Raw genomic sequence first — 21282 nt, 5'->3', positions numbered from 1 at the left:
AAACCACCATTTACAAACTGCATTTTGTGTTTACTTGTGTTATATTTGACTAATGGTTAAATGTGTTTGATGATCAGAAACATTTTGTGTGACAAACATGCAAAAGAATAAGAAATCAGGAAGGGGGCAAATAGTTTTTCACACCACTGTATATACTTAGCTAGCAAATGAGAGATCTACTTAACGGATTTAGATCGGGGTTTTTTTCTATAATTTGCTTGAACATTCCGGTTGATTTTGCGACTTCTGTCATCACGCTAAGACTCATAGTACGCTTACATGAGCGATATATTCGCTCTATACTCCCCAAAACAGGAATGGTTCAACAGGTGGAAGTCACTGACATTTTTCCCTCCTCGTCTGTTTTTTCACTCGCTTTCCATTTGGCTACAGTCAGTGTCATTACTGGTAGCATGAGGCCTTATCTGGACCCCACAGAGCTGGCACAGATAGTCCAACTTCTCCAGAATGGCACATCAATACGTGCCTGTCATTGCCCGAAGGTTTGCTTCATCTCCCAGCACAGTCTCAAGGGCATGGAGGAGATTCCAGGAGACAGGTAGTTACTCTAGGAGAGATGGACAGGACTGTAGAAGGTCCTTAAACCCATCAACAGGACTGACCGGTATCTGCTCCTTTGGGCAAGGAGGAACAGGATGGGCACTGCCAGAGCCTTCAAAATGACCTCCAGCTGGCAGGCAGAACACTGATGTGAATGTCTCTGACATCTCAAACAATCAGAAGCAGACTTCATGAGGGTGGCCTGAGGGTCTGATGTCCTCTAGTGGGCCCTGTGCTCACTGCCCACCTGACACTCTGGAGCTTGATTGGCATTTGCCATAGAATACCAGAATTGGCAGGTCCACCACTGGTGCTCTGTGCTTTTCACAGATGAGAGCAGGTTCACCCGGAGCACATGTGACAGACGTGAAAGGGGCTGGAGAAGCCGTGGAGAACGTTATGCTGCCTGTAACATCATTCAGGATGACCAGTTTGGTGGTGGGTCAGTGATGGTATATCTGAGGAGGCATATCCATGGAGGGATGCATAGACCTCTACAAGCTAGACAATGGCACCTTGACTGCCAGTAGGTATCGGGATGAAATCCTTGGACCCATTGTCAGACCCTATGCTGGTGCAGTGGGTCCTGGGTTCTTCCTGGTGCATGATAATGCCCGGTCCCACGTGTTGAGAATATGCAGGTAGTTCCTGGAGGATGAAGGAATTGATACCATTGACTGGCCCCCACACTCACTCACCTGACCTCAATCCAATAGGACATGTTTGGCACATTATGATTCGGTCCATCTGACTCCGCCAGGTTGCACCTCAGACTTTCCAGGAGCTCAGTGATGCCCTGGTCCAGATCTGGGAGGAGATCCCCCAGGACACCATCCGTCGTCTCATTACGACATTGTCAGGCATGCATACAAGCATGTGGGGGCTATACAAATATAAAATGGAAAAGTAAAAGGACAATTTAACCATCAAGGGGACAAAATAGCCCAACTTGGTGCCAGTGCCAAGCCCAAATAAACAGAGAGTATCTTGAAGGGCATCTGGCTGTAAAACTTTAGCCAAAACTTTAATGAAGAAATTAGTCCAGTAGGTTTCAGAAAATGCTAGGGTGCACCCCATAGGCAACAAACATGGGCCTCGTCTGACCCCTGTGGAAAGTGAGTGAGGGCTACAGGGCCAAGGGCAGTCACAACTAAAGAAGTTAGTCAAGAAGAAGAAGAGAAGAAAAGAGAAACAAAAGTTAAAGGAAAGAGTGGGGGCATTGACAGTTGGGACAATGGCTGGAAGAGGAACAAAGTTATCAGATTAGATGGAAAGGAGGAAAGTGGAAGTGCAGCTATGTGTCACGAAAACAGAGATGGAAGGAGAATAAGATAAGAAAATTGGGAGAAGGCTTTAAATTGCTGTGCAGTGGAGCAAATGAGCAGGGAGAAATGGTGTAGGTATAGAAGTACCTAAAGAGCTTCATGATAATCTTATCAGTGTGAATAGGAGCAGTGTTAGAGTGATGAATGTCAAGCTGGGTCTTAGTGAGACTGTACTTAATGTCATTTGTGCATGTGCTCCTCAAATGGATTGTGAGGAAGAGGAGAAAAAGGCTTTGTGGGCACGAATGGATGAAGAGCATAGGGTAGTACAAGAGGGAGAGAAGGTGATTGTTGGTGGTGATATAAATGGGCACATGACAAAAAGTAGAGAGATGATAGAGAGAAGACATGGATGGTGAGTATTTGGGGATGGAGTTCCAGGTGGAGGTTTGTACCAAGAATAAAGAGAGAAGAAGTAAAGAAGGCACAGAAAATAATGATGAAAGGAAAGGTATAAGGAGCAGATGAAGGAGCAGTTCAGAAGAAAAGTGAATAGATGTGTTGCAGGATCAAAGGCAGAGAATACCAGAGGAATGGAGGAACAGTACAATTGTTCACCCTTTATAAGGAGAAGGGTGATATTCAGGATTATTAGTTATTAGTGGGATAAAACTGACGTCACACACAATGAAGATTTGGGAAAGGGTTATAGAGAGAAGGTTTAGAGAAGAGACCCTCATAGGGGAGGAGCAGTTTGGTCTTATGCCAGGGAGAGGAACATCTAATGCAGTCTTTGCATTGAGAAAAACAGAAAGGATTGCAAATGATGTTCACTGATTTTGAGAAGGCTAATGATTGAGTGTCACGTCAAAAGGTCTGGAGATGCATGAGAGAGAAAGGAGGCCCAGAGAAGTATGTGAGGATTGTCCATGATATGTATGAGGGAGTGAGAACACACAAGCAGTGTTGGGGTATCAGACAAGATCCCAGTTAGAGGAGGTCAGCACCAGGGATCTTCTTGAAGTCCTTACCTCTTTGATCTGGTAATGGGTGTGCTGAATCATGGGTTAAAAGACTAATCTCTCCAGAGCAAGTATTTTGCTAATGACATTTTGTTGGGTAGCACCAGAAAAGAGAAAGCAGAGAGAAAGTTGGAAGAATGGAGAAGGGCTTGAGAATATAGAGGGTTGAAGATAGATAGGAAGAAGACCAAACATGTAAGGTTTAATGATGATCAGGATTCAGAAGTTAGTCTGTAGAGAGAGCTTCTCAAAAGAGTGGATACATTTAAATATCGAGCATCAGTGGTGGCCCAAGACAGATACAGAGATAAACATAGAGTGCAGTTTGCATGGAACAATTGGAAGAAAGTATCAGGTGTATTGTGTGATTGAAGAATTCAGGTAAATTTCAAGCTGTCAGGAAAATGGTAAGACCAGCAATGATGTAAGGAGATGAGACCTGGGCGGTACAGGGAGAGCAGGAGAAGAAGTTGGATGTACCAGAAATGAGACTATGGAGATGGAAGGGTGGAGTTCCAAAGAAGGACAAAATAAGATATGAGACAATCACAGGTACAACTAAACTTGTAGACATATCTAAGAAAGTACAGGAATAGGATAGGAGAGGCAATGTATATGTGGTGTGATGGATGGCCGGCAGATCAACCCAGCTGGGACGCCCCTGGAATGGAAGGATGGGGGAAGGCAGCTACTTGCCGACACTGCCTCCTCCAAAACGCTAGATGGCAGCTTTCCTGGAGTTTAGCGGTGCCCCGGAGGGCATCCTGGAACTTGGAGTTCAGTTTCTCAGCCCTGTTAGGTGCCGTCGAAGGACCTGGGGACTCATCTTTTCCTTATAGCCTGGAAAGTATTGAGGTAGTCACGAGGACGGAAGTCCCAAAGTACTTCCAGGCTGAAGAAAATGTCAGTTCTTCATTAGACCCTGAAGTGCCAGTCAGTCATGTGGTCGGAAGGACAGAAGCACTTCCGGGTCAAGGACCTATATAAAGGATTGATGGGAACCCAGCAAGTGAGCCGGTGTTGGGGGATAGTAGGGCAGAGCTTGCTGGGAGGTGTGGAGGAAAGATTTGGAGAGTTAAATATTATTGTGTTTATTGTGGCGGTGGTACTTGAGGAGCATTGTACAAAGAAAAGGAGAACTTAAAACAACCTCTTGGTGCTTTTAATACATGTGGTCAGTGTCTGTGTGTTGGGATAAGTGCTGGTATAGCGCCATCTAGTGTTACAGTGGGCAAAAGAAGGATGGACATGGAAGTACAAAGGAAGAGAAAGCAGGTGAAGGCCGAAGCAGAGATGGATGGATAAATTAAAGGAACATTCAAAGGAAATGGGTCTGACCTGAGAGAGTTGATCAAGATGCGATCGACGAAATCAGAAGGCTTAACATTTGGCTTAAATCTTGATGTAGGACAGAGGGGCACGGGTTTATGGGACATTGGGACTCATCCGTCTTCATGATTTCAGCATCTGTGCTGGTCTTTGGCCATGTGATGTTTGCACATCTTCTGTGTCCACATCAATTTCATTCCTTGTGCTCTGCTGTTCCTTCCACATCCTCAAAGCCAGGACGATTAGGCTCAATGAAGATTTCAGGTGCACCTGAGGGGGGATGTGGGTGTAGATGTGCCCGGAATTTACATTTATCTGGAATTCACTCTAATGAAGTGAAATTATCTGAACTGGAATTACAATTCCACTCTTTTCAAAAGATGATAGTGCAGTCAATAACGAAATAATAACAACTTCAGGTATTCTGCTACAACTGGTTATACTTATTTATGTTTTAGTGTTTTTCTACTGTTTTAATATAAACACAGTTTTTGCTAAAACTTGCATTTTCATTTACTTATGTATTTTTTTCACAAATCAATATGTACATTTTTTAATATACAAACTGTTAAGGTTTGTGGGCAGTTTTTCAGACTTTCACAACGTATTCTTTCTGATACATCCAATAATTTATACAGTGGAACCTCGGTTCACGAACGTCTCGGTACACGTATAAATCGATTTACGACCAAAAAGTTCGCCAAACTTTTGCCTTGGTTCACGACCACATACTCGGTATACGAACAAGCCAGGTTCCCTTTCGGTTTATACATGTTCAGTCTCTCCCTGTGCATTTCCTGTGCAGCGAGCAAGAGAAAGAGAGCGCGACACACACACACACAGGCAGCACAAGAGAGACAGACGCATGCACACAGGAGCGTGCGCAAGAGACAGGAGCGCACACACACAGGAGCAGGCTACAGGCACACATATACACACACACAGGCGCTCCAGGCTTGCGAAAAAGACACACACACAGGCGTGCGCGTGAGAGAGAAAGAGAGAGCGAGCGATTGAGCTAGGGAGGGAGGGACGCATAAGGTAGAGAAGGCTTGATTTTGCTTTCAGTTCTGTTTACAGTGATCGGTTCGTAGCCTGCATTGTTGCAATGTTACTTTTCTTGGTGGTTTCTTAAATTATGGATTTTTCAAATGTTCATTTTTTTCCCCTGTGCTTAAAACTCATTAAAAAAAAAAAGTGTTTTTAGCGAGCGGTTCCTAGAACGATAGCGCAAACTATTGCAGTGTTAGTTTTCTCTGTTGTTCAAGGTTTTCTCAGTGTTATTCAATGTTTTTACATTTAGTTTACTATTATGCTGTTCATTCTATGGTATAATTAACTATATTTGTGCTTAAAAATTAAACAAAATATATATATTTACATACAGTTCGTACGGTCTGGAACGGATTAATTGTATTTACATACAATCCTATGGGAGGAATTGCATCGGTTCACGACCAAATCGGTTTACGACCAGAGTTTTGGAACGAATTATGGTCGTGAACCGAGGTTCCACTGTACATTTCATTCTATATTATATTATCAAGTCAAATACCACTGACTCACTCATCACAAAATCTCCCGAACCCTGAGGACTTGAAATATGGAGTGGAGGTTACCCTGGGCCCATAGGTGTTCGCTAAGAAACAGTTTTAAAAATTCGTGGTCCAAGCGCAAAATTTCTTAATAGTTTTTTAGACCCATTTGTATGTCTGTCTGCTTTTCACGAGAGAACTACTTCACAATTTGCTTGAACATTCCGGTTGATTTTGCGACTTTCTCATCGCATGAAGTATCATAGTTCACTTGCGGTACTAATTTATTAGCGTGAATCCGAGAGAGACTCATTGGGCTGTGGTACCCTCCTCACTCACGAGTCTGCCTCGGGGCGTAACCTTAACTCCGTTTAGTTAGCGAACAAGAGAACTACTTCACGGATTTAGATGTTTTTTTTCTACAATTTGCTTGAACATTCCGGTTGATTTTGCGACTTCTCTCATTGCGCTAAGAATCATAGTTCGCTTGCAGGAGCGATATATTCGCGCTAATCTGAGACAGACGATGCAGGCTGAGGGAAGGGGGAAGAGCGACGTCAGGAGTAGAGAGCCGGGTGGGCCCTCCTCACTGTCCTGTTTCACTAATACTCGGGCTGGGGATGGCTAGTAGAATAATAATAAAATCATCTGCCAATGCCTCCAAGGCGTGTCATATGTGTAAAGAAATGGCGTCTCCTCCGATCAAAAAGAGGAAGACAAAGAAAAAGAAAGAGCAACTTAAAAGGGGTGAAGCCCACTTGCAGATGGGGCTCAAGTTAAAGTGCAGGTCACCCTTCAGTCTTATATCGACCATTACCATTTTTGAAGTGAGTTTGAGTAGTTTGTTATTTAGCCAATTTATTGTGAAAAACATCACACATTTAATATCTTTATCATTCATTTTATTTTTTCTAGGAACACAAATACTTAAACACGTCAGCCACATCAGTACAATCTGCATCATGTGTCACCCATCTTCGTTGCCCACATATTAATACTGTGATCAGTGTAAAAATCTGAATTGTTTGGTTACAAGCAGCCATGCTTGTTCCTTCCATTACCAAATGTCAGCATCCTCCTTGGTGTCAGCATGTCGTTGTCCATTCTAGAGGAGGCTTCTTCATTGTGCATAATGGCATGGAACCCCAATGCTTCTGTCATGCTGCTCGGTTTTTGTTTTTACTTTCTGCAGTTAGAGTAAAAAGACTATATACCATATACACTTACAAAAAAGGATTACTTTATATTGGTGTGTATTTCTCTATAGAGCATGATAAGATCATTAAAGGTCTGCTCAGCTCAGCTCACTTCACAGGCTGCTCTGGTGACCTGATCACTCTTCTTTTCATTTTTGCGTAACTCCAGTGATTGTAGTCCAGAGGATTACGAGGGAGCTGCACAGTTTGTGATCTGGCTAATCCAGGGGTCCTCAGTCACGGTCCTGGAGGGCCGCAGTGGCTACAGGTTTTCATTCCAGCCACTTTCCCAATTAGAACTCAGTCCTTGATGATAATGACACCTGGTTTTTAACTCTAAGACTTGTTAGCACTTTCATTTATCAAAGACAAATTTAATTACATTGTGGAAAAGAAGTGTACTGGTGCCGATATTTAAGAATAAGAGGGATGTGCAGATCTGTAGTAACTACAGGGGGATAAAATTGATGAACCACAGCATGAAGTTATGGGAAAGAGTAGTGGAAGCTTGGTTAAGAAGTGAGGTGATGATTAGTGAGCAGCAGTATGGCTTCATGCCAAGAAGGAGCACCACAGATGTGATGTTTGCTCTGTGGATGTTGATGGAGAAGTTTAGAGAAGGCCAGAAGGAGTTACATTGTGTCTTTGTGGACCTGGAGAAAGCATATGACAGGGTGCTTTGAGAGGAGCTGTGGTATTCTTTGAGGAAGTTGGGAGTGGCAGAGAAGTACGTAAGAGTTGTTCAGGATATGTATAAGGGAAGTGTGACAGTGGTGAGGTCTGCGGTAGGAGTGACGGATACATTCAAGTTGGAGGTGGGATTACATCAGAGATCGGCTCGGAGCCCTTTCTTATTTGCAATGGTGATGGACAGGTTGACAGATGAGATTAGACAGGAGTTCCCATGGACTATGATGTTTGTTGATGACATTGTGATCTGTAGCGATAGTAGGGAGCAGGTTGAGGAGACCCTCAGAGGTGAAGATATGCTCTAGAGAGGAATGAAGGTCAGCAGGAACAAGTCAGAATACATGTGTGTGAATGAGAGGGAGGTCAGTGGAATGGTGAGGATGCAGGGAGTAGAATTGGCGAAGGTGGAGGAGTTTAAATACTTGGGATCGACAGTACAGAGTAATGGGGATTGTGGAAGAGATTTGAGAAACAGTGCAGGCAGGGTGGAGAAGAGTGTCAGGAGTAATTTGTGACAGACGGGTATCAGCAAGAGTGAAAGGGAAGGTCTACAGGACGGTAGTGAGACCAGCTGTGTTATATGGGTTGGAGATGGTGGCACTGACCAGAAAGCAGGAGACAGAGCTGGAGGTGGCAGAGTTAAAGATGCTAAGATTTGCTTTGGGTGTGACGAGGATGGACAGGATTAGAAATGAGGACATTAGAGGGACAGCTCAAGTTGGACGATTGGGAGACAAAGTCAGAGAGGCGAGATTGCGTTGGTTTGGACATGTGCAGAAGGGAGATGGAGTATATTGGGAGAAGGATGCTGTCAAGCAAGAGGAAAAGAGGAAGGCCAAAGAGAAGGTTTATGGATGTGGTGAGAGAGGACAATCAGGTGATGGGTGTAACAGAGCAAGATGTAGAGGACAGAAAGATATGGATGAAGATGATCCACTGTGGCAACCCCTAACAGGAGCAACTGAAAGAAGAAGTAGTAGTAAATCAGGGGTCCTCAATTACAGTCCTGGAGGGCCACAGTGGCTGCTGGTTTTCCTTCCAACTGGTTTCCTAATTAGAACTCAGTTCTTGGTGATAATGAAACTTAGTATTTAACTGTATGCCTTGTCAGTGCTTTCATTCGTCCAAGAGAAATTGTAATTGCACTGGAGAGTTTCTTTACCTGAGAGCATTATCCATTTGTTTTGTGGAATAGAACAAAACTAAATTTAACACTCCTTCCAATTCTCCTCTCATTTATTTCTAAACAATTTTTTTTAACACAGACACTTTTAATGGAGCATATGCTCAGGTATAAAAGGAAGCATGTTGGCTGGAGAGCTGCTGCTTTATTGGTTAGCTACATTTTATTATTAACTAATGTCAGATTAACAAAACAGGCAACAATTAAAAATTTTAAATGCAGCTGCTAAAACTTAAATAGGCAATTAAGGGTTCTGAATTGTAACAGGCAAGTTAACTAAAATTAAGCATGAAAAATGTATTGCTAAATAAATGGGCTCTAATTAAAAATTTGGTTGAAATGGAAACCTGCAGCCACTGCGGACCTCCAGAACTGTAACGGTGGACCCCTAATCTACAATGTAATTAAAATTGTCTTTGATGAATGAAAGTGCTAACAAGGCACAGAGTTAAATACCAAGTTTCATTATCAGCAAGGACTGAGGTCTAATTGGGAAACTGGCTGGAAAGAAAACCTGCAGCCACTGCGGCCCTCCAGGACTGTGACTGAGGACCCCTGGGCTAACCCAACTCTTCTTTTTAGGTCCTGTGCTTTACGCTATTTCAGTTACTGACTTGTTTCCCCTAAATTTAAATTTACATATAGTTTTATTTAACGACAGCCCCTGGTGGTTCTCTCTATTTGTCTGGTTTTCCGTCATTTCCTGTGCCACCTTGTCCTGTGTCGGTGGCGCTCCTTCTGCCTTTGTAACTGTTTACTTGGCCCCCTAACCTTCTGTTATCAATTTTCAGCCTATGATTGTAATTTTTTTTATTATTATTCCTAGTTTAATACAAGAGAAGATTTATGCACCTTTCTTATGATTTCCTTGTTATTTTTAACTGTCCCTTACCTCCTCTGCAGTGCCGGTCTAACACTGCACGACAGCAGACACCACTTTGTGTTCATTCCATGTTTGCGCTTGTTCAGTCAGGTTTGTCTGCTTGGCTCCCAATTAATTTTCACGAGTATGTATTGCTCAGTGGACTTTAAAACTGGTAAATGTTGCGCAAACGTTTAGCACATTAACACCTACAGGATGGGCTTCTATTTTATGGGATTTGTCATGTAGGTGTTAAAACTGCTCTTAGAATAAATTCTTTCTGTACATTTAGAAAAGCCATAAAGTTTCTGTACAGGAGATACTGCAAGTTTTTCAAGCGTTTGTGCTTAGTTAGAAACTGCAGCTTTTGATTCTCATCAGAAAATATCCTTGACTTAGTGATAATGATTGAGTAACCTTTATAATGCGTTTGGACACTCTGGAAAAATATCATGGCATGTCTTCTAACAGCGATAAGCCTGGTGCTTTTTGTATGTGATTATACAGGAAGGGGAAAGCCACCATCCTTTTTAGAGTTTGCTCATTACAGTTGCAAAAATGGAGATTTCTTGCAGTTCAGTTGCTGCATTTTCTTCTCCTTCAGTAAAGAGCTCATCTTAGTTGCAAAAATGGACACCAGCAAGGTTATCTCTACCTCTTTGTAAAATCAGAACACTGACCCTCCACAGAGCTCTTGTTTAGATGCTGGACACTTTCCGAACAGTTTATCAGTTTGTATAATTTGCAACTAAACAAAAGAAGCCATCTGAGAATTGTCATCTGGGGCTGAATGAAGACTGCATGAACCTGTTCTTTGTATTGCTCATAGTTGTTGCTGTTGTTTTGAAGCAGATTAACTACATTTTAAATAAACGCTTAAATCAACGTCTCTGTCTGATTGCTACTAGACTTTAGATTGAGCACTGCTTGTCTGGCAACCTAAAAGATGTGAGAGGATGCTTCTTTGAAATAAACTTGGTCAGCAAAGCAACCTTTGGATAGTTGAATATGCAGCATTCAATATGGACATTGCCTGGTCATTGTATAAGATCAATTACAATGAGGCAGGAGAAAAGCTGTTTGTCGTATCTTTTAATTACTCCTCGGCAAAATGCCTTAGAGGGAGCATTTATCAAAAGCAACCTGGTCAGAATGATCAGAGAACGAAAGCAGAAGCTCATACTTATTGATAACTGAATTTACATAACAGTGCTGATTAATGCTTACATATCAGACTCTAATTGGGTAAAAGACACGAGGTGGCTATAATACTGCAGGCTTGATTGTTTAATGTTTAACTCCTCTCCCCTACAGATTTTTGTGCGTTTGTCCATATGGACAGGGTCCAGGAGTTTTTTCTTCATTTCCTTAATATGTTTATGCCAGACTGCTGGTGTCTTTCCTGTTTTTCCTTAAATATTTGGTCTTCTTCCTATTTATCTTCAACCCTCTATCTTCCCAAGCCCTTTTCCATTCTTACAACTTCCTGTTTTTTTATGGTGTTTTTGTAAGTTTTTCTATTGTTTGGCTGCTCCTGTATTCTGAACATTTGGAGTCAACCTCTCTTGTGGTCCTTGGGCAGTTTTAAGTGGCACAAATGTTCTCGTAACATTCAGTCTGCTGTACTACAATCCCTTCCATTATTAAATCCTTGAAAACTTCCTTTATTATTCACATACCTTTGTTTGAGAATCGGTTACTTTTCGATGCATTCCATTTTTGAGCAATAAGTATTCTCCGAGTGTGTCCATTCATACTTGGGAGTTTATTTCTTACTTTGTTTTCAAACATATCTTTTTTTATCAATTTATTTATTATTTTTACTAAGTTTGGTGGTTGAGGTTTTTATGTTTGCATAGATGTCACACCGTACAAGATCTCTCCTTTTCTCTTCATCCCAGGTCTTTGCCTGTTCTATTCTCATACTCTCGGGTCTTGCCATTCTTCCTGTAGTACATCTTTTTGCTGCTCTTTGTAAGTGTTCTAATTTCACTTGGCTTATTTATTTTGTTTCTTTAATTATTCTGATTAACAATCTTAGGTTTGCACCAGTTTTCTGATTTAGTTTGAAAAATTGATGCTACTGCTTTCCAGGACTCCATAAGAACATTAAGAAATGTGACAAATGAGAGACCATTCAGTTCCATAAGCCCATTTGCTTAGCTGATAGCTAAGCTGCCACAGATCTCTCAAGGTTTCTGCTTCAAGTCCATGTCTCGATAGTTTGTTACAGAATCCCATAACACTTTGTGTAAAGAAGAGCTTCCTGGCTTCAGTCCTAAATGCACGTCTCCTTAACTTACACTGGTGTCCTTCGGTACATAATCCATCATTAAACCAAAAGAATGTTGCTGGATCTACTTTATCATTGCCTTTGAGGATTTGAAATACCTGGAATAGGTCCCAAGAGGTTTAATTCCATAAGTCTGCCACAGTAGGACATGTCCTTAAGTCCTGGCAGGCACTTGGTTGCTCTCCTCTGCACAGATGCAAGTGCTGCTATGTCTGTTCCAGTTTTGTGTGAGCCCCCTTGGCATATCCTTTAGTCGGAAATCTGGAATTTGTTGCATAAAATAACAGTCTCTTGATCTAAGTGACCACTGAACTGTGTCCAGTCCTCTTAATTTCTTGCTCAATCTACCTTTTTGTGGTGTGGTCTGTTCTGTCCCACTGTATTGGGGCCAGCAACACTGTCCATCTGGACTGACTCCACATTGAAAGTCATCTTTTTTTTTTCTTCTTCTGAAGATTTTGCACTATTGCTAGTATCATCACCTACCCTAGAGCAGAGGCAGGAGTTGGGCTCCTTTTTATCCTGGGAGACATGAAGCCAGTATGTGTTACTTTTTTGGGTCATTTTCATATGAACATAGCAGTTTTGCCTTGATGAAGTTTGGTGTAGATCTTGTACAACGAAGCTCACCACGTGAAGGGAAGGTACTCATCAAGACTTGAGTAGTTAGGAAGGTGACTTTTTGACATCTTTCACTCTCTTTTCTCCTTTCTTCCTTCTGCTTCTTGCCCTCTCTAATGTACTTCTTACGGCTGCTTTCTCTCCGGTGTGAACTCTAATGTGGCTCTGAAGTTTATTCCTGCTATGGAATTTCTTGCCACACTCCAAACAGCAAAATGGCTTTTCTCCAGTGTGAACTCTAGTGTGGCTCTGAAGATTACTCTGGCTACGGAATTTTTTGCCACATTCTAAACAGCAAAAAGGCTTTTCTCCTGTGTGAAGTCTAGTGTGGCCCTGAAGATTACTCTTGGTACGGAAATGTTTTCCACACTCCAAACAGGAAAATGGCTTTTCTCCAGTGTGAACTCTAGTGTGGCTCTGAAGATTACTCTTACTATGGAATTTTTTGCCACATTCCAAACAGCAAAATGGTTTTTCTCCGGTGTGAACTCTAGTGTGGCTCTGAAGATTACTCTTGCTACAGAATATTTTACCACATTCCAAACAGCAAAATGGATTTTCTCCAGTATGAACTCTAGTGTGGTTCTGAAGAGAGCTCTTGTTATAGAATTGTTTTCCACATTCCAAACAGCAATATGGTTTCTTTCCAGTGTGAATTGCAGTGTGGGTCTTAAGACTGCTGATATTTGAGAATTGTTTGCCACACTCAGAACAGCAATACAACTTCTCTCCAGTGTGAATTCTTTTGTGACTCTGAAGACTTTTCTTGTCATAGAATCGTTTGCCACATTCAGAACAGCAATATGGCTTCTCGCCAGTGTGGATTCTTTTGTGACTCTGAAGACTTCTCTCATCATAGAATTGCCGGCCACATTCTAAACAGCTAAACAGTTTCTCTCCCGTGTGAAATCTTGTGTGTTTCTGCAGAGTACCCATGTTACAGAATCTTTTGCCACACTCCAAGCAGCAATATGGCTTTTCTCCAGTGTGAATTCTTTTGTGGCTCTGAAGACTTGTGTTACAGGTGAATCGTGCACCACATTCCAAACAGCAGTAAGGTTTTTCTCCGGTGTGAATTCTTTTGTGGCGCTGAAGGTGACTCCTGCAACGAAACCATTTGCCACATTCATTACAGCAATACGGCTTCTCTCCAGTGTGAATTCTCTTGTGGCGCTGAAGTTGGGTACTCTCACGGAATTGTTTGCCACATTCCAAACAGCAATATGGTTTCTCTCCTGTGTGAATTCTTTTGTGGCTTTGTAGGGAGCTCTTGTGGCAAAATAGCTTGCCACATTCAGAACAGCAGTGACGTTTGTCTCCTGTATGAAGTTTAAAAGGAGAACAGAAAAGAAAAACAACAAATAGCAGCAGCTTAGTTTCACTCCACTTCACTATGGTTCACATTAAATCAAACATGAAATAAATATACATTGCTTATGTTTATAAAAGACTGTTCATTATTTGAATGTTAAGTTAATTTGCACTTAACTTGATAATTTTGCCTTAGCTATTACAACTACTCACCACATGAGCACATTGAAGTTGAAACAGTAGAATACATTAATCATGAGCCATAGGTCCAACTGAGTAGACTGTTGGTGACATTTTGTGAACTACATTACACAACTGCATCATTGTCTTATAACCATACCATTACATTTTTTTCAATGTTATATGCTACTATTATATTTAATTAACAGAGGTAAAAAGTGAAAATCTTCACTTATTACAATACTGAAGAGAGTTTCATTTATAAAACAAAATGCCAAGCCAACATTTGAAATACACTTTTGATAATCACAATGCGCCCGGACATTTTCCCACACTTAGTCAAAAGCCACTTAACTCCAAAACGTATATCACAACAGCTTATTTAAACCTCTAAAGAAAAGCAGAGGGATGAACAAAGCAATGTATTAATGCACAGGACTATATGAACTGCAGGGGGTCAGGAAGAAACATTACAAGATGTGAAAACCCAGGATTAGCACAGTTATTTGAATCCCCTTTGGAAGGGGAATGGCAAGTGACACCAGGGTTGGTCAGTTTTGTGACAAATGGGAGTCCATGTGAGGCTTGCTGTGGAATGGCCACACTAGCTGCTCTCTGTCACTCACCCCTTGATATTCAGCCTCTAATATTTATTTTTTTGTTTTGTGCCTGTACCTATATGAACTAACTAAAGAATCTATCTGCATAACTGCCCATAATGATACCCTGCCTTGGGTCTAAGAACTTTTCCCAATTTACTGACTCTAAGCCCAGCAAAGAAAACCCTCAAGACCAGGCATGACAGCATCTCAAAAGTGTCTTTGATAATTAATGAGCTCAAAAACTTTGTGGAAGAACAAAATGGCATACTCTAAACATCATTGAAAGTAATTATTACAGAGTTTTTGAATTTAAGAGCCAACTTTAATTCCATGAAGGTGAAGTAAAGCAAACTTTCTAAATCTGTTTTTAAGTGTTGGCTTGAATGACACAACATGGATATACCTGGTAGTGCTGGGCAGTATACCGGTTCATCCCGAAAACCGTTTTTAATTTTTTTATGATATGGATTTTTCTTATACCGCAACACCGGTTTAAATTGCCTAAACGACGTTCGGAACGTGGCGCAGCGGGAAACTGTTCAAGTGGGGACCTTTTTCACTGCTACACCGCTAAAACACAGATTTGTTGCACTAGGGCTCTTTTTCACTGCTACACCACCAAATAGTGGGCAGTAGCATAGGTATGCCGCGCGGTGAAAATGGACAGAGAGCCGAAAAAAAGCAGTCACGTCTGTCGCCTGGAGATGCTTTAGTTTTAAAAGGTCAGATGTGTAAATACTATTTCTATACTATTGGATAATACTGCAAGCCAAGTTGTACTTGTTTTTGTACGTGCTAGTGTATGTTTTGCTTGTATTGATCCTGCGATGTGGTGGCGACTCGTTCAGAGATGGGCGCAACTTTGAATGGATGGCATAATTAAACATGTATAACGAAGATATTTTTAAAGTTCTGAACACTCCGTCGGCTAAGTTAATAACTAGTTTTAACTTCACAAAGACATTTATCTGTGCGGTGATTGATGCAGGCGCCTGCTCTTAGTGCGGAGAAAGTCAGTTTAAGAAGCGAGTGATTAACGACTGGGTCGGGGAACACTTAACACAAAGTATTTGATGTGCTGCATTAACTTGTGACGGGGTTTGAGAAAATCTAGTAAATTAAATATTGACTTTAGGATGAAGTTTAGTTTACAACATTCTACTTTAATTATAAAATAAATTATGAGAATAAAGTGGAAATGTCGACTTTAATCTTGACATAGTCAACATGTTGAATTTATTCTCGACATATAGTTTGTTTTTTTCTTCTGTGTCCATATTTTTTTTTCTTCACAGTGGCCCTAATGCGCTTCCATAGGGCTATACCACAAACAGCATTATAAATGCAAGTTGCAGTTTTTATTATTTATGTATATAGCTTAGCTTGAAGCAAGGTCCATATTAATGCAGTTTGCCTAAATGATGGTAAAGTTGGTAAGATGTCATCACCAAGTTGCACTTGTTTTATTTTATTTTAATTTGGTGAATACAGTGTAATGCACCTGGGCTTGAAACCTTGAAGTAATGGTACTACTATCAGTAATACTACTATTATTTATTTTATTGTTATTATTTATTAGTTTAAATATTATGCAGTTTAACGATGGTAAAATTGTTTAAAAAGTCACTTTAACGTGACAGTGGACAGAGATTGTTAACATTAACAGAAAGTGTAGTTGGTTTACAAAAAATATTTACTATTTATTCCTTTTCTAAGACGTGTTCAGTGCAATCCAACTTTTGACAAACACCTCTGGATATTTTACTAAGTCTAAATACCTCTTTGGATGGTTGAAAATATATTGTCAAAATCATAGTTTAAGCTTTTGCAAAATTTGTTCAATTAAAGGTTCTATATTTTGACTGCATCTGTCATGCAATGTGATTCCTTCTCTTTAGTGCCACCCCCTTGAAAACTATCACTTTATGGGGCCATGCAAACCTGGATTAATACTTGTGTGCACATTAAAATGTCTTTTTGTACGATGTACAATTCTCATGACAGTGGAATAGGTTATTCTTAGCCAGTCTACTGCAGTAATTGCAGTGGAAAATGTGGTTAACATCCACTCATGCATGGGGAAAAAAATACCGTCTAATACCATGAAACCGGCAGAATTTAGAAAAATACCGTGATATAGAATTTTGGTCATACCGCCCACCTCTAATACCTGGGCAGATTTCATGTAACACACGCAGGCTCGCACCCCGTCACTTCACTGATCCCAAGAGGACTTTCTCTTCACCAGAGCTCGGCTGACCTGATGATTTGTTTAATAGTACTACTTTCTGAAAAGTTCAATTTGCTAAATACCCTTGCAGTGTTACTTCTTATTTTTACACTCTTTCATGTTTAAATATTTTTATTTTGGAGTTATTTTCTGAATTCTCTTGAAGGGAGGGGTGGAGTGGTGGCTTTATGGTGATGTGGATTTGTTTGTCCCACACTTTCCATGGGTCTACCACAGGCCCAAAGTTACCATTAACTGGTTACTGGGTTTCAGTGGGTGTGTAATTCAGGTGTGGTTGCTGATCTGTGTAAGAGCTGAATTTGAACCCTGGTCCAATGTGCACCTGGCATGTGTCCGAGTCTCATATCCTTCTGAGCTTACACTTAAAAGCTGATGCTGTTATTTTATTATTCGCTATGATAAATATATTTCTTGTTATTTTATATAACCCCTTAAGAGAAAATGTTATAGTTATGGCATAACCATTCTTCTATAGTACTAAGTTTCCTGTTTTTGTACCCAGCTGGATCATACAAAATTAGGCCATTGTTCTTTCACTTTTTTGGAAAACCGGACATACATGGAGAAACTCACACATCTCCTGAAATAATAATAAAAATAATACATTTAAAAAGTCACATACATCCTAAGCTAACAGGACTATTACCTCACGTCCAAAGTTAACGTTAACTGGTTACTGTGGGACTATCAATCCAATTGTGGTCATTTAAGGTATCAACATTTGCCACGTCCCGCTAGCAACTGGGTGTAACCAATCATGTTAAAAGTTTCCTGATTATGTAATGAATTCCTTTTATGAGTAGTGACCTAATCAATGAACTGCATAAATCTAGTGCAGAGGAGGCATCTTTCCTTTGTAACATTTGCTAATAAGATATGCTGTTGCCTCTTGCAAGATTTAGATAAAGAATACCGAATGATGTTTTCTCCTGCCTGTCTGTATTCAAATTCTTTTCTTCCACATGAGTTTATGTGGTTGGGTTATACAAATGCGCTTAATGATCTGCCTTGCTGTTGTCACACTGCCCTACACTCCTCTGCTATTACAGGGGTTCACACTAAACCTTTATTCTTCCTTGTTTTCTGTATTCTTCTTTCTCTGCTACAATGACCAATCTTAATATTTTCTCATGGAATGTGAGGTCATCGTCTACACCTCAGAAAAGATCGAGTGTGATAATGATTGTATACGATGCAATAATGCAGACATAACACTTTTACAAGAAACACATCTCATTTCTACAAATGCAGAGCATGCTGCCTCCAAACCAGATTGTGTTGATATCTCTCCTTCCACGCTTAAGTCATAATTTTAAACTCAGGAATCACAGCACAAGGTGGTGGTGATGAGGGAAAGTTCTGCTGTGCTCTGGCTTGGCTAGGTAGTAGACAACACCCTTTTTGCCCAAATTATGCTGACCTAACATACAGAAAGACTTTCTTTTTGGATTGGGTTAAAACATTTTAGCATTTGAATGCTTTGAACTTAAGTCATAAGATCAAAGTTGGTAAAAGTCCTGTCCGAAATGCTGATGCCAGAAGCATTGTTTAAGGAAGCAGAAAAAAAAAAAGAAGTTGAATGTTGAAATTGTCAACTCCATCCTGAACGACTAACAACATAGAAGCACAACTCCTTTATCAAATTCTGCACATAGAAACTTAATCAGACACACACACACACACACACACAGAGGCTGTCTTCACGAGACAGAAGTACATAACCACAATCAAAGAGGAATTCCACAGAATCGTATGAAGGGCAAACAAATTTAAACAACTGTGGCAATAAAACAAAAAACAAGCAATACACCTCAGTCTGTAGAATCTTAAGCTTCTTCCTCAACGTGAGCCTGTTTTTAATACTAATACTTAGATGCATTGCTGAGCAAGAACAATCAACCATGGAGTCGCTGGAAGAACAAGCTGCCCACCGTTATCACTTTCAAAGAGTCGCCACTCAACATTCTCCTGTTCAGCAGTTATCTATACAGTACTCAATATGCGTATTAATGCAGTTTTGGTTTGGGGTTTGTAACGGAGAAAAGCAATAATAGGACTTTTTCATTGTGTTGCACTTCAAGCTTTTGTGTTCAGTCGGCTAGATTACTGTAACGCACTCCTCTCAGGACCACCCAAAAAAAGACATCAATCGATTGCAATGAGTGCAGAATGCAGCTGCTAGAAACTTAACTAGGAAAAGAAAATCCGAGCACATCTCTCCAGTTTTGATGTCACTACATTGGTTACCTGTGTCATTTAGAATTGACTTTAAAATCCTGCTTATGGTTTAGAAAGCCTTAAATAATCTTGCTCCATCTTATATTTCGGAATGTCTTTCACCTTACACTCCAAATAATAACCTTAGATCTTCAAATAAGTGTCTGCTTAGAATTCCAACAGCTAAACTTAAAAGAAGTGGTGAGGCAGCCTTCTGCTGTTACCCTCCTGAAAACACATTACTCTAACATGGCTTTCTCATAGCTACATTTTAGTTTAATCCTAATACTCTGTATATGCATTTAATTATCAATATCATTCATGGTGGCTCCACAATCCGTACTAACCCCTACTGTCTCTGCTGTTCTTTTTCCGGTTTTCTGTGGTGCCGATCTGTGCCAACACCACCCGATCAAAGCAACGTGATGTCCCTACACTGATGGATTAAAGGCCAGAGGTCCACATAACCATCATCATCAAGTTCTTCCATGTCAACCTTGAATACAATGAGGACTGATTGAGGTCATTCATGTTAGGTAGAATGCCTAGAGGGGGCTGGGTGGGCTCGTGGCCTTGGAACCCCTGCAGATTTTTTTTTTTTTTTTCTCCAGCCGTCTGGAGTTTGTTCTTTGTTCTTTTCTGTCCTCCTTGGCCATCGGACCTTACTTTTATCCTATCTTAATTAATATTGCCTAATTTTATTTTTTAATATATTTTGTCTTTTTTCTCTTTCTTCATCATGTAAAGTACTTTGAGCTCCATCATTTGTATGGAAATGTGTGATAGAAATAAATGTTGTTGCTATTCATTGGGTTAATGTCTTTTATGAATGCAGCACATGTCTAAATATTAAATTCTGATACAAATATCTATGTCTGCTCTTATCCATTCTTAAAATAACATGAGATACCATGCACATCCCAAGTCCCCAAACCCCACCCATCAGGCCCCCCTAACTGTGGTTGCTTTCCACAGTCCATGCACACACGAGTCTGACACTCCTAAACCCTAACTAAATGGACACAAAGCCAACCTCAATCTATGCCATTCTTTACATCATACACCCCAATGAAGCACTCAGACAAACACTGTCCAGACTGGAAAATACCAACGTATCTCCTCGTTTTCTACAGACACTTTCCTTGACGCTAATGATCGATCTCTGCCTATGTTTTCCATTCCCTTTTATCTGAACACATACCCGGTGTCAACAGCTCCTTATCTTTGCCATCCATGACAGCACCTATTTAAAATCCCCCAGTACATGGTACCTGTGTGTTCAGAATTCATAATCTACTTCATCATTATGCTGGTGGACTTCACTATATTCAATTCCCTGTTGTGACGGGCGGCCATGGTGCCATTGGAATGGAAGGACCGGGGGAAAGAGGATCGCTGAGGCAATAACTCCCCTGGGATGCTGTAGCACCACAGATTCCTGCAGGGCATGCTGGGAGCTGGAGTTTGGTGCAGCCCTGTTGGGTTCTGTGGGGGCTGCAGAGCCCTATAATGGACTTCCACCACACCTGGGAGTGATTCCAGGTAATCCTGATGAACCACCGGACGCATTCCTAGGTGAAGAATAAATGGAGCCGCCTCACTCCATTTGAGAGCCAGAGTCAGGAGGTGGAGGACAAAGCTTGCTGGGAGAGGAGTGGAGACAGCAGAGAGAGAGAGGAGGAGGAAGAGAAGAAGTTAAGGAAGAGGAAACTGAGCATTACTGCTGGTGCTTTGGTACTGTGCCCTGTAGTGGGGAGCGAAGAAAAACGAGAAATAAATGTGTGTTGCCTTGGACTTGTGCCTGTCTGTGTCCAGGTTTGGGGAACTATACGCCCCTGGTATTCCACACGGTTACTTCAACACTGCAGATCAGAGTGTTCAAATACTGACTAGTAAAAAATACAGGTTAACTATATATAAATATAGAATGACCGATAATAAAAGTTACAAACAAAAACAGATCGTAAAATATCCTACGGCACATCTTAAGTAACACAATGCCAAAGTGAACACAAGGTAAAGCTGATAGCTGTTCTTCTCAAGGTTATTCTAGTTTTGCCTTTTTATATTAGTTTTAATTTCTATATTTTTTCTGACCTTACTTAGAAATTCAGTTTAGTTTTAGTTTTCCTTCATCATGTATTTTTTGTTTTAGTTTAGTTTT

General features: G+C 40.8%; 1 protein-coding gene across 1 annotated transcript in view; it reads right to left on the bottom strand.

The window, feature by feature from the left end:
* Nucleotides 1–21282, bottom strand: part of LOC114644701 (zinc finger protein 721-like) — a 250513-nt gene that overhangs the window by 32921 nt on the left and 196310 nt on the right. Inside the window, exon 4 of the mRNA XM_051935332.1 lies at nucleotides 12616–13876. Coding sequence (XP_051791292.1) covers nucleotides 12616–13876 — 1261 coding nt within the window. The remainder of the gene's footprint in view (nucleotides 1–12615; nucleotides 13877–21282) is intronic.

Source organism: Erpetoichthys calabaricus, chromosome 1 (assembly GCF_900747795.2).
Source record: "Erpetoichthys calabaricus chromosome 1, fErpCal1.3, whole genome shotgun sequence".
Taxonomy (NCBI): domain Eukaryota; kingdom Metazoa; phylum Chordata; class Cladistia; order Polypteriformes; family Polypteridae; genus Erpetoichthys; species Erpetoichthys calabaricus.
This window is presented reverse-complemented; position numbering and strand designations above follow the sequence as displayed.